The 14,574-nt window shown below is 46.9% G+C and overlaps 1 protein-coding gene across 5 annotated transcripts in view; it reads left to right on the top strand.

The window, feature by feature from the left end:
- Positions 1 to 14,574, top strand: part of TTC7A (tetratricopeptide repeat domain 7A) — a 464,279-nt gene that overhangs the window by 196,973 nt on the left and 252,732 nt on the right. For all 5 annotated transcript variants that reach the window (XM_068233041.1, XM_068233042.1, XM_068233045.1 and 2 more), the window contains 2 exons: positions 2,337 to 2,394; positions 5,855 to 5,927. In XM_068233041.1, coding sequence (XP_068089142.1) covers positions 2,337 to 2,394; positions 5,855 to 5,927 — 131 coding nt within the window. The remainder of the gene's footprint in view (positions 1 to 2,336; positions 2,395 to 5,854; positions 5,928 to 14,574) is intronic.

Here is a 14,574-nt window from a genome sequence, read left to right on the forward strand (position 1 = left end):
GAAGACAGGGACTGCTGTACATGGGTGTTACTCTTCGAAGAGGGGGCTGTACGTGGAATGGGAGGAGGGCTGCTGCACATGGATGTGGAGGAACAACAAAGTTGGCCTAGAGGCACAAATAATATAAATCCAGTCAAGCACCTTGGCATTGATGGGCAGCCTGCTCACTTTCCCTTCTCTCTCTGTGATAGTCCATGGATACTGTCATGGCCACGTGGATACTGTCATGGTTACGTGGATACTGCCATGTTCACATTTATACTGCCATGGTCATGTAGACACTGCCATGGTAACATGTATACTGCAGTGGTCACGTGGATACTGCCATGTTCACGTTTATACAGCCATGGTCCTGTAGACACTGCCATGGTAACGTAGATACTGCCATGGTCACGTGGATACTGCCATGGTCAGGTTTATACTGCCATGGTCACGTTTATACTGCCATGGTCACATTTATACTGCCATGGTCACATTTATACTGCCATGGTCATGTAGACACTGCCATGGTAACGTAGATACTGCCATGGTCACGTGGATACTGCCATGGTCACGTGGATACTGCAATGGTCACGTTTATACTGCCATGGTCACGTTTATACTGCCATGGTCACGTTTATACTGCCATGGTCATGTAGACACTGCCATGGTCATGTGAATACCGCCATGGTCACATGGATACTGCCATGTTCATGTTTATAGTACTGCCATGGTCATGTGTATACTGCCATGGTCATGTGGATACTGCCATGGTCACGTTTATACTGCCATGGTCACATTTATACTGCCATGGTCATGTTGATACTTCCATGGTCACGTGGATACTGCCATGGTCATGTGGATACTGCCATGGATCACATGGATACTGCCATGGTCACGTTTATACTGCCATGGTCACATTTATACTGCCATGGTCATGTTGATACTTCCATGGATCACATGGATACTGCCATGGTCTCGTGGATACTGCCATGATGAATCTAAGTAGGTGGAGGGAGGGGCTGATTTCCCTTGCCTGCTGAAACCACACCTCCTCCAGCGTTATTATCCTGGATTTATAGAATGACAGCATCTGCCATAGTCCTGTACAATAAGGGATACAAAAGAATGGGATCCAGATAATAGACAGCTGAACAGGTCATTGGATGCATTGTACATAGAGGTGGAAACCCGGTACCTACTTTACACAGCACACACAAAGCCTGAATCACGGGGAAAATCGTATAGAGGCGCGATCGCTGTGCTCTTATACTTTCTATGAGTGCGCAAATACAGCAAAAGCGCAGCAGGCCAGCAATTGTGATTCAAAAAAATTAATTGTACTAGTGAAATACCAGCACGGCGATTCACGTGTTTATCGCACTGCTGTTGCGATTCACAAATGGCTAGAGATCCGCGTTTCGGATCAGATCGCAGCTAGTGGAACCGACAATAGATTTCCCCCAAGAGTTAGTATCATCTCTTTAGCACCTAATGCCTGGTACACATGATGCAATTTCCCATCAGATCGACGGGTCTAATCAATAATTTTCAACAGGTCCGATCAAGATCTACTTTCTGATTGATTATGTGCATAAGTGATCAGAAAAACCATAGAACAATTGTTTAGACCTGTCGGAAATTATCGATTTAACCCGTTGATCTGAATGGAATTGGCATGCTGTGTACTGGGCATGATAGATGACCTGAGGGTCAACACATTGACATACAGTAGTTGGCTTACAGACAGGAATACAAGGAACGCCAATAACCATTTAAGTGGACCTGAACTCTTTCACAAGACAAAAGGAAAGCATAGAGACATGCACCTTGTATATATTTAGACAGTTTAGCCCAATTCCCCCCTCATCTGTAACTAATCACAGGTTGCAATTTTATCTCTCAGCTGAGTCAACTGACTGCCACAGCAGAGCAGCTGATTGGTAAACACAGGATGCTAACAATATGTCTGCTTCCATGAAAGTAGACACTTCAGATTTATTGTTTTTCTTTACAAGTTATTATGCTGCTGCTTATCTTTTAGAGCAGAGAGGAAGTTCTGAGTTCAGGTCATTGGTAACTAGTAATTATCTTTCAGTCCTTTGCTTCCGTCTGCTTTGAAAACGGCCTGAAACTCTTTCACCTCTAAGGAGAAATAATCTTCTCCTGTGAGTCTGGCCCGGACTTCATGTTATCATTCACTCTGTTTAAACTCCGGCTCTGGTTTATACATCACACTCCAGGAAGATAAATACTTAGCAGGGAACGAGCTTCTCCCATAACTTTTAATTCTTTGCTTAGGCAATGAAAATTTATTGTGTTTAGCTGATCTCACAGATGGTTCCTCTTTCCTGCAGCCACTCAGAAGAGCTCTCAGGATGACTGGAGCAAGAAGTCCCTCCAGGCCTTAAAGAAGTAAGATTAATACTGGTATTATTATTACTATTATCTGTTCTATAATCACACTGGCTTTGCGGAGCTGAAAGTACGCATGGAATGAATGACATATTATTGGATTATGCTATTAAAGATAGTTTAAAAAAGAAGGCGTTTCACTTACCTGGGGCTTCTGCCAGCCCCCTGCAGCCGCCCTGTCCCCGCGCTGCTCCTCAACGATCCTCTGGTGCCCCGGCACAGTTTTGGTATCGCCGACTTGCAAAACGATGGCCACTGCACCTGCGTGGCCCTGGCCATTCTCGTTAACGATCCTGGCGCTGGGAGCTTCCCCCGCAGGTGTAGTAAGAGAAAATTTACAGCAGTACCAGTTGCCTGGCAGTCCTGCTGATCTATTTGGCTGCAGTAGTGTCTGAATCACAAATGCAGCTAATCCAGTCACACTTTAGGGCCATTTCACACTGGCGCAGTGGCGTAGGTCATTTTACTGCACCTCACCACTATGCTAATAAAAGCCTATGGGTGCTTTCATACAACATGCGGTGCGCGTGAAGCCGCCCATCTACCGCGAGCGCATGCCGACGTTACTACATGACCTCTGCAATGACCTACAGTGACGTGTGGCAGACTGAAAATCTAAAAAGGATGGCAGCTGCGGTGTGGCAAGCATGCGCAGAAGCATATTTTTTTCAATATGCTTCCGTGCCCTCCTGCAATTCCCAAACAGGAAGTGACCGCAAGCAAGCATCACTTCCTGTTTGGATCTAAGCCCGGGCCGCACCGCTATTGCCAATCTATAGTCTGAAGTCGGCCTCAGTCATAAACACCTGATCTGCATCCAGGAAATTGTTTAAAATGAAATAAATATGGCTGCTTCCGAATCCCTTTCACTTAAAGAGAGTCTGAAGCCAAATTCATTTTCTATTTTGAATGTCCACGTAAGTTAAACATTAACAACACCAGAGCTGATTTGCTGCAACAGCATGGCAGAACAAATTCATTTGTCTTCAGACTCTTTTTAACCACTGCAGCCCACAGTGTTGTTCACTTTATGCATCCGAGCAACTTTCACCTCCCATTCATTCGCCAAAAACTTTATCACTACTTATCACAATGAAATGATCTATATCTTGTTTTTTCCACCACCATTTAGGCTTTCTTTGGGTGGTACATTTTGCTAAGAATTATTTTACTCTAAATCCATTTTAACAGGAAGTTTAAGAAAGAAATGGAAAAAATTCATTATTTCTTAATTTTTGGCCATTATAGTTTTAAATGAATACATGCTACCGTAATTAAAACCCATGTATTTTATTTGCCCATTTGTCCCGGTTAGTACACTGTTTAAATTCTGTCCCTATCACAATGTATGGCACCGATATTTTATTTGGAAATAAAGGTGCATTTTTTCAATTTGCGTCCATCACTATTTCCAAGTCTATAATTTAACCTCCCTAGCGGTACGCAGATGGAGTGGCTGCGTCCGCAGGAGTGATTTTTTTAACCTCCCTGGCGGTAAGCCCGTGCTGAACACGGGCTATGCCGCCAGAAGCCCGCTGGGCCGATTTGCATAATTTTTTTTTTGCTACATGCAGCTAGCACTTTGCTAGCTGCGTGTGCAATGCGATCTCCGCCGCTACCCGCCGATCCGCCGATATTCGTCGCGCCGCGGCCGCCCCCCCCCCCCCCAGACCCCGTGCGCTGCCTGGCCAATCAGGGCCAGGCAGCGCTGTGGGGTGAATCGGAGTCCCCTTTGACGTCTGACGTCGGTGACGTCATCCCGCCCGTCGCCATGGCGACCGGGGAAGCCCTCCAGGAGATCCCGTTCTTTGAACGGCATCTCTGATCGCCGGAGGCGATCGGAGGGGCTGGGGGTATGCCGCTGAGCAGCGGCGATCATCTAGAGCAGTGTTTCTCAACATTTTATTGGTATGTACCCCTTTTCAAACCCTGTACTTGCAAAGTACCCCCTAGCATAGTAAACATTATTCCAAGTACCCCTTGAGAAATATATATTTAATCATAGTACATGATAATTGGTTCTAAATAATTTCTAAGCATTTACAATTGCTTTTAATTAGCTAAAACACTAATTTGGTGTTGTTTAAATAGGATTTATCCTTTTCTAAAACTCTAAATTTGTTATTCTTGGTTAAGTTTTTCAAGCCTGAGTACCCCCTGGAATCATCAGAAGTACCCCCTGGGGTACGCGTACCACACGTTGAGAACCTAGGATCTAGAGAGACCTCGTCTTGCTACATGAAAAATAAAATTAAAAAAAAAAAAAAAAACGGACTTGCTGCCCCCTGGCGGATTTTTAGCAAACCATCAGGAGGGTTAAATAAAAAATGTTTTGTATTAGTTAGCTAGCACTAAGCTAGCTAACTATGTGCGGCAAGTCCCTCGGCACCTCTCTGACCGCCCCCCCCCCCCCTCCCCCGATCGCCGCCGGCAATATTTACTTGTCCACGATTCCTGCGAGAGCCGCACCTACCCGATTAGCTTCGCGACAATCGGACATGACGTCATGCGCAGTTCCGATCCTCCCCATAGCGAAGCCGGGTGCTGATTAGGAGGCTGCGCCATCGTGGGATCCCTTGGGGGTATGTATTGCGGCGGCGATCGGAGGGGACCAGAGGCCCTTGGGGGAGCATAGTTAGCTAGCCACGTGCTAGCTGAAGAATATAAAACAAATTTTATTTTTAAAAATCCTCCCAGGGCCATGCGATCCCCTGCAGTGGCTAGCCCGACACTGTGTCGGGCTTACCGCCAGGGAGGTTAAAATATTATATTAACATACTCTCTTGACATGCATATTTAAAAAGTTCAGACCCTTAGGTAACTATTTGTTTTTTTTTATTATTGTAAATGTTTTAATTAATTTTATGTGGGAGGTAAACGGCTATTTTAAATGTAATATAATGTATTTATTTATAAAAAAATGTATGTGGGTGTAGTTTTTCTATTTGGCCACAAGATGTCCACAGTCAAAAAGTCCTGGAAGTGAACAATCTCGCTGCCAGGAAGTAGAATGAGGACGGGAAAGTTTTTTTTACTCAGAAAGACTGCAGCCTCTGATAAGAGGCCGTCGGTTTTTCTGCGGGGGACTTAGATCGATGAATGGGAAGTATATTCCCATGCATTGATCGGGGGGCTAACGGCAGGTGGTGGGAGCGCGCGCGATCGCACGCCTCAGGAGGCAGTAACTGCACAGTCTATCTGGATGAACATATTCGTCCAGATAGGCTTAAGTGGTTAAGATGTCCTTTAAAATAAGTTCTTACTCCTTACTGCACCATCCAAAATTACAATGTTTTAATTCCCGGAATTGGGTTATAAGTGGAAACCGCACTGGCTGCTCCATTTTCGCTCGATTTCTTTCTGTTGGTCGTGATAAATGTGCCTCAGTGATAGCAGGAAATGAGAACTGTCTGTAATAATGACTTAGAATGAGTAATAATGAGTTATTCTGATTCTGCAGGGCACATGAGCTGGACCCGGAGGACACTCAGATTATTCTTTACCTGTCACTGCAGCTGGGACTTGTGCGGCAGGTGAGCAAAGCAAGTGTCTGCAGGAGGCCTGTGTGCAGCCAGCAGATAATGATTACATTTTTACAAAAAATAAAAAAAATCAGTGTTACTAACGACCAGCAAGCGGAAAAGAGGTTGCATGGGCTCAGTGCGCAAAGATGTGCGCAGTATATGAAATTGTAATGTGTGCACTGGATCCACATTGCAAACACATACAGATAACTTAATTGGCTTCCCCCTAAATTGGCCCTAGATTATAATGGACATATGACTATGGTAGAGATTAGAGTGTGAGCTCCTCTGAGGCCAGTCAGTGACATGACTGTGTACTCTGTACAGTGCAGCAGAAGATGTCAGTGCTATATAAATACATAATAATAACATGGGAGGACATTAGACTATGACTATGGTAGGATTAGATTGTGAGCTCCTGTGAGGACAGTCAGTGACATGACTGTGTACTCTGTACAGTGCCGCAGAAGATGTCAGTGCTATATAAATACATATGAATAATATGGCAGGGCATTAGACTATGACTATGGTAGGGATTAGATTGGGAGCTCCTCTGAGGCCAGTCAGTGACATGACTATGTATTCTGTACAGTGCTGCAGGAGATGTCAGTGCTATATAAATACATAATAATAATATGGTAGGACATTATACTATGACTATGGTAGTGATTAGCGTGTGAGCTCCTCTGAGGACAGTCAGTGACATGACTATGTACTCTGTAATGTGATGCAGGAGATGTCCATGTTATATAAATACATAATAATAATATGGTAGGATTAGATTGTGAGCTCCTCTGAGGACAGTCAGTGACATGCCTATGTACTCTGTAAAGTGCTGCAGGAGATGTCAGTGCTATATAAATACATAATAATAATATGGTAGGACATTAGACTATGACTATGGTACGATTAGATGGCAAGCTACTCTGAGGACAGTCAGTGACATGACTATGTACTCTGTAAAGATTTCAGTGCTATATAAATACATAATAATAATACTATGACAGGACTTGGACTGCCCTGGACTTTCATTGTGCCACCAGCAGATAGCTCTGTGGACTTTAAAGGGAACCATAGATGAAATAAATAAAGATGTTATACATACCTGGGGCTTCCTCCAGCCCCATACGTTCTGATCGCTCCCACACCACCATCCTCCTCTGCCAGCAGCTGTTCCGTCAGTTGGAGCCAATCTAAGTGTAAGGGAAGTGCGTTCTTTGCGTATCCCTGCAGCAGCCGCTGGAAAGATACGTAGAGGGCGCACTTCTCTAGCGTAGCCCAGCTCCGATGATGTCAGTGACGGGACCCGGTTCTCATAGCTGCGGGCAGCAGAGGACGGCGGTGTGGGAGCGATCCGAGCGTATGGGGCTGGAGGAAGCCCCAGGTATGTATAACATCTTTTTCATTTTCCCGTTTTAGGTTCAGCTCTGGTTCCTGGCCCTGGAGTTCTGCTATCCACCAGCAGGTGGCTGTTTCCTGTCTGTGGAAAAGACCTGCAGTTCCTGATCTGGCCTGTGGGTGGTTCACAGGGTCACACTACCAGCTGCTTTCTGTTACTAATCCCACTGATTGCATGGCCTATATAAAGTCTGCTGTTTTGCTCCAGCCATTTGCCAGAACTTTGTAGTCCCTCGCAGACCTGAGCCTCTGGACATTCCGTATATCTGTTACCTCATCTGTATCTGTTCCTTGTTCTGACCCGTTCATACTGCATTTGACCTCGCTCTTGCTTAATCCCTGGTATCGTGTTTATCTGATTATCTGTCACTGACCCTACTCTCCTGTTGTTACTGATTCGGTCTAATTACTTTGGTACCCCGTATGCAAATACAGTAGCTTGTAAAAGTATTCGGCCCCCTTGAAGTTTTCCACATTTTGTCACATTACTGCCACAAACATGAATCAAATTTATAGGAATTCCACGTGAAAGACCAACACAAAGTGCTGTACATGTGAGAAGGGAAACTAAAATCATACATCATTCCAAACATTTTTTTACAAATAAATAACTGCAAAGTGGGGTGTGTGTAATAATTCAGCCCCCTTCGGTCTGAGTGCAGTCAGTTGCATAGACATTGCCTGATGAGTGCTAATGACTAATTAGAGTGCACCTGTGTATAATATAATGTCAGTACAAATACAGCTGCTCTGTGACGCCTCAGAGGTTGTCTAAGAGAATCTTGGGAGCAACAACACCATGAAGTCCAAAGAACACACCAGACAGGCCAGGGATACAGTTATTGAGAAATTTAAAGCAGGCTTAGGCTACAAAAAGATTTCCAAAGCCTTGAACATCCCACGGAGCACTGCTCAAGCGATTATTCAGAAATGGAAAGAGTATGGCACAACAGTAAACCTACCAAGACAAGGCCGTCCACCTAAACTCACAGGCCGAACAAGGAGAGCGCTGATCAGAAATGCAGTCAAGAGGCCCATGGTGACTCTGGCCGAGCTGCAGAGATCTACAGCTCAGGTGGGGGAATCTGTCCATAGGACAACTATTAGTCATGCACTGTACAAAGTTGGCCTTTATGGAAGAGTGGCAAGAAGAAAGCAATTGTGAACAGAAAAGCATAAGAAGTCCCGTTTGCAGTTTGCCACAAGCCATGTGGGGGACACAGTAACCATGTGGAAGAAGGTGCTCTGGTCAGATGAGACCAAAATGGAACTTTTTTGCCAAAATGCAAAACGCTATGTGTGGCGGAAAACTAACACTGCACATCACTCTGAATACACCATCCCCACTGTCAAATATGGTGGTGGCAGCATCATGCTCGGGGGGTGCATCTCTTCAGCAAGGACAGGGAAGCTGGTCAGAGTTGATGGGAAGATGGATGGAGCCAAATACAGGGCAAACTTGGAAGAAAACCTCTTGGAGACTGCAAAAGACTTGAGACTGGGGCGGAGGTTCACCTTCCAGCAGGACAACGACCCTAAACATAAAGCCAGGGCAACAATGGAATGGTTTAAAACAAAACATATCCATGTGTTAGAATGGCTCAGTCAAAGTCCAGATCTAAATCCAATCGAGAATCTGTGGCAAGATCTGAAAACTGCTGTTCACAAACGCTGTCCATCTAATCTGACTGAGCTGGAGCTGTTTTGCAAAGAAGAATGGTAAAGGATTTCAGTCTCTAGATGTGCAAAGCTGGTAGACATACCCTAAAAGACTGGCAGCTGTAATTGCTGCAAAAGGTGGTTCTACAAAGTATTGACTCAGGGGGCTGAATAATTACGCACACCCCACTTTGCAGTTATTGATTTGTAAAAAATGTTTGGAATCCTGTATGATTTTCGTTCCACTTCTCACGTGTACACCACTTTGTGTTGGTCTTTCATGTGGAATTCCAATAAAATTGATTCATGTTTGTGGCAGTAATGTGACAAAATGTGGAAAACTTCAAGGGGGCCAAATACTTTTGCAAACCACTGTATATACATATATATATTTGCTTGTTGTATATACCGGTATATCTCCCGTACATTGCTTTGTAAATAGTTCGTTAGATAGCCAGGAAATTGGTTGTATGTGTGCACATTGCTTGTTTTGGTTTGTGGGAGATTCATTGTATATATTGAGTTTTGACCCACTGTGGTCATCACCTGTTCCTCCGATCAGGTGTGTAACACTATGGAGACTTTAACGCTTATTGCGCTCGTTGTGTTGCACCGGAAGTATCCGATCCCGTGCAATTGCAGCAGTGTATTACCACAAGCACGGCGCTTAACGTACAGTGCTTGGGGTAATGTAAGTCTATCGGGGGTGCACATTGTGTAAACGACAGAGCGATGTGCATCGTACCACGCATGTCAGAACGACGGGAATCCCAGTGACGTACCTCCTGCCCAGCAGGGAGTACGTCACTAAGCGGGGGCAGCGCTAAGCATATAACGCTGTCCAGCAGGGAGTATGTCATTGAGTGGGGGTGGCGCTATGCATATATCCACTGCCCAGCAGGGAGTACGTCACTAAGCGGGGGCAGCGCTAAGCATATAACGCTGTCCAGCAGGGAGTATGTCACTGAGTGGGGGTGGCTAAACATGACACAGCTACCCAACAATTCAGGAGAAGAAAAAACATGTTTATTGCTTTTATTTTTTTTAGGCGCTGAAAAACAACACAATATGTTATCTTCCTGGCTAACAGATCTGATCATTATTACTTGGAGATTTCTACATATAGCAGATTGTATTTATTGCTGTTTTTCACAGTTGACTATCTATCTTTATCTGGGATTTTGTTGGTGCGTGTGTAGAGGTTATTGTCTGCATATCACATGCGGAATCCCGCTCAGCAGCTAGCTGCCTGTGTTGGCTGAGGAAAGGTATTTGTGTGCCTGGATTTCTGCAGAAACCTTTTACAGGGTACAGGAAAAGATTACATTGATGTATTTGTTGTATTTCTCTGTCACAGGTCCCAGTGGTATGGCTCCTATTGGACCTCACCTCTCCATACTACAGCACATTCTCTCCATAGGACAGAACACGCTGCTTCTCCATTCTTCCCTTCTTGTACTGTACATAGGACAGCACATTGGGTGGTACATGTGTGCATACTGCTCCTCCCCCTTCTCCTCTCCATAGGGCAGTACATGTGTGCATACTGCTCCTCCCCCTTCTCCTCTCCATAGGGCAGTACATGTGTGCATACTGCTCCTCCCCCTTCTCCTCTCCATAGGGCAGTACATGTGTGCATACTGCTCCTCCCCCTTCTCCTCTCCATAGGGCAGTACATGTGTGCATACTGCTCCTCCCCCTTCTCCTCTCCATAGCACAGCACATGTTGCACCTCCTCTCCATAGGGCAGTACAAGCTGCTCATACTCTCCGTAGGACAGTACTTACTCCTCCCCCCTCCTCTCCATAGGTCAGTTTAAGACACACCTCTTTACTCACTGGCAGGGGAGTAGCTCCTGCTACCACAGGTGGGCCCAGAACTATGAGGGCTCCAACTACTGCTTCACTCCCCCTGATACAGGAGTCCGTCCTCCAGATCAGATGTTTTGTGGATACTCTTGTTATGGGTGTGAAGATGATGATGGCTACACTTGTTGTATGCCCCTTGTGAGATGGGCTCCTGAGGCTGTGAGGGTCACCAGGGGGAGGCAAGGGAAAGGGTGTGCGTGTGCCACTGCACTACACTACTGCAGCCACGAGAGCAACTGGCATTGTTTAACAGGAAATAAATATGTCAGACTCTATATCCTTCTCACTTCAGGTGTCCTTTAAGCTCAATACAATAGATTGAACTATGCGGAGCATCAAGTGTGTATACAGCAGCCCCGCCTCCTCTCGGCAGCTCAGCTAGTGATCTGGCGGATCGCTTCAGCAGAGAGCCTTGTCCTCGTCTCGCTACTTACCACGCCCACCATGTGACATCACTCCTGTGGAAGATCACACGTAGGAGGTTTACCGCCTGGTGGAGTATAACTCCTGATCACTGGAGAGACATTGCAGGCCTGAGCTTGTACAGACGTATTGCTAACCTGCAAGCTAGCCACGTCTACTGTTCCTATGAGGGGATAGGAACAAAACACGGTGCTAGCCTGCAGGTTAGCAATGAGTCTGTGCAACCTTCTGGGATGTCGCTTGAGTGATCAGGTGCCGATTCCCGGCAGCCGACATGTCTCATATGTGTGTACAAAACTTTATGCTACAGTCCATCTTCAGAGAAACTCTCATTTAAATCCCTGAATTCTTAACCCTTACAGTGAGAAAATTATAAAAGGAACACTTGGGTTTCCCTCCAAAACAAATAGAATTCTGGGTCCAGTACTGTACAATGAGGAAATGGGACCCTAAGCAAGGAAGTAGCTTTGGCTCATCCTGATGGACCTTTTGGCAATCTGAAGTGAGAGACTGGACAATGAAAGTGGCAGTTGGGCCCCAAGACACCCACTAGGCCCCAGGCACCTTCCTCAGTTGCCTTGTGGATGATCCTGCTCTGGTACTGTATTGCCGCCGGCAGTCTCCTGGTGGCAGTCCTTCCCTTATCACTCATTTTAAGATGCAGCAATCTACTGCTAGGCCCCTTTTATGAAATCAGTGCTGTTTATTTGAACAGCCAAGTTCTGTTTATTTTCCTTTCTTTATGACATAGATACCAAACCATTGAATTCTGGGAGGAAATCTCTCCCCCCTCCCCCCCTCGCTCTGTTCCAGGTAGACAGGCATACGGCAGATAATCACTAAACTTGATTATGCAGACGGTTTCTTGTTTTTGGCAGGCGGCAGCGTTTCTACCAAATTAGTTGTAACCCGCGGGCCATTAACCCGCGATTTTCGCACCGCGCACTCTGCTCCGAATGCTGCGTCAGTGCTTTCCTGGAACATTGCTTTATGGCTTTGCCCTTCACCGCAGCCGGGCGTACGGTACGTAACATCAGATCTGTGACTGAGGAGTGGGCGTAGCCACGCAGAACTGAGCGCCCCAGCAGGACTGCCAGTCCATCTGATAGGAGATCGCTGCATAGATCAGCACACGTAACATCAGATCTGTGACTGAGGAGCGGGCATAGCCACGCAGAACTGAGAGCCCCAGCAGGACTGCCAGTCCATCTGATAGGACATCAGCACACATAACATCAGATCTGTGACTGAGGAGTGGGCGTAGCCACGCAGGACTGAGAGCCCCAGCAGGACTGCCAGTCCATCTGATAGGAGATCAGCACACATAACATCAGATCTGTGACTGAGGAGTGGGCGTAGCCACGCAGGACTGAGAGCCCCAGCAGGACTGCCAGTCCATCTGATAGGAGATCAGCACACATAACATCAGATCTGTGACTGAGGAGTGGGCGTAGCCACGCAGGACTGAGAGCCCCAGCAGGATTGCCAGTCCATCTGATACGAGATCAGCACACATAACATCAGATCTGTGACTGAGGAGCGGGCGTAGCCACGCAGGACTGAGAGCCCCAGCAGGATTGCCAGTCCATCTGATAGGACATCAGCACACATAACATCAGATCTGTGACTGGGGAGCAGGTGTAGCCACGCAGGACTGAGCGCCCCAGCAGGATTGCCAGTCCATCTGATAGGACATCAGCACACATAACATCAGATCTGTGACTGAGGAGTGGGCGTAGCCACGCAGGACTGAGAGCCCCAGCAGGATTGCCAGTCCATCTGATAGGACATCAGCACACATAACATCAGATCTGTGACTGGGGAGCAGGTGTAGCCACGCAGGACTGAGCGCCCCAGCAGGATTGCCAGTCCATCTGATAGGACATCAGCACACATAACATCAGATCTGTGACTGAGGAGTGGGCGTAGCCACGCAGGACTGAGAGCCCCAGCAGGACTGCCAGTCCATCTGATAGGAGATCAGCACACATAACATCAGATCTGTGACTGAGGAGTGGGCGTAGCCACGCAGGACTGAGAGCCCCAGCAGGATTGCCAATCCATCTGATACGAGATCAGCACACATAACATCAGATCTGTGACTGAGGAGCGGGCATAGCCACGCAGGACTGAGCGCCCCAGCAGGATTGCCAGTCCATCTGATAGGACATCAGCACACATAACATCAGATCTGTGACTGAGGAGCAGGTGTAGCCACGCAGGACTGAGAGCCCCAGCAGGATTGCCAGTCCATATGATACGAGATCAGCACACATAACATCAGATCTGTGACTGAGGAGCGGGCGTAGCCACGCAGGACTGAGAGCCCCAGCAGGATTGCCAGTCCATCTGATACGAGATTGCTGCAGAGCTTAGGCCTGGCAAGCGGAGCCCGGGTCCCGGAGTATCAGAACGCCATCTGGGAAGCCAAATTCCATATTCCTACTATTACACAGCGCCTTCATGAAATAAGCAGCGACATCTGTCACTAGATACTTGGCTGTTCACCGCTCTGTGCGAGGAAATACGAAATCTAGTGCTAGACAAATAAGGCTGATATAGGCTGCTAGTGTGACTCTCTGCTATTCCTATACACCAGATATGTAAATGTCTCTTAACCACTTCACTCCCAATGGACCAGAGCAAATTTAATCTGTCAGCCCTCCTCCCTTTCATTCGCCATTAACTTTATCACTACTTATCACACCAAAATGATCTATATCTTGTTTTCTTCGCTACAAATTAGGCTTTTTGGGGGGGATATTTGTTTTCCGTAATTACTTTACTTTCTATGCATTTTAAAGGGAAAGACGAGGAAAAAAATACACGATTTCTCCAATTCCATACCCTATAGCTTTAAAGAGAACACGAGGCGGGGTTCTGACAATGCAATCCGCACACAGAGGCTGGGTCTGCCTATACTGCCCAGCCTCTGTTGCTATCCAGATCCCCCCTAAGTTCCCCCTGCGCTCTGCAATCCCCCATAAATCACAGCTGCGCTGTGCGGGCTGTATTTACATCTGCAGCTGTCACTCTTGCCGCTCCCCCGCCTCCTGCATAGCTCCGGTCCTGCCCACGTCCCTTCCCTCCAATCAGCGGGGAGGGAAGGGACGAAGGCGGGGACCGGAGCTATGCAGGAGGCGGGGGAAGCGCCGAGACTGACAATACAGAGGTAAACACAGCCCGCTGTGACACACTGCGTGTCGGCAGCGCGGCTGTGATTTATGGGGGATAGCAGAGAGCAGGGGGGGGGGGCTTAGGGGGGATCTGTATAGCAACAGAGGCTGGGCAGTATAGGCAGACCCAGC

This window comes from Hyperolius riggenbachi, chromosome 4, assembly GCF_040937935.1.
Source record: "Hyperolius riggenbachi isolate aHypRig1 chromosome 4, aHypRig1.pri, whole genome shotgun sequence".
NCBI classification, from domain to species: Eukaryota; Metazoa; Chordata; class Amphibia; order Anura; family Hyperoliidae; genus Hyperolius; species Hyperolius riggenbachi.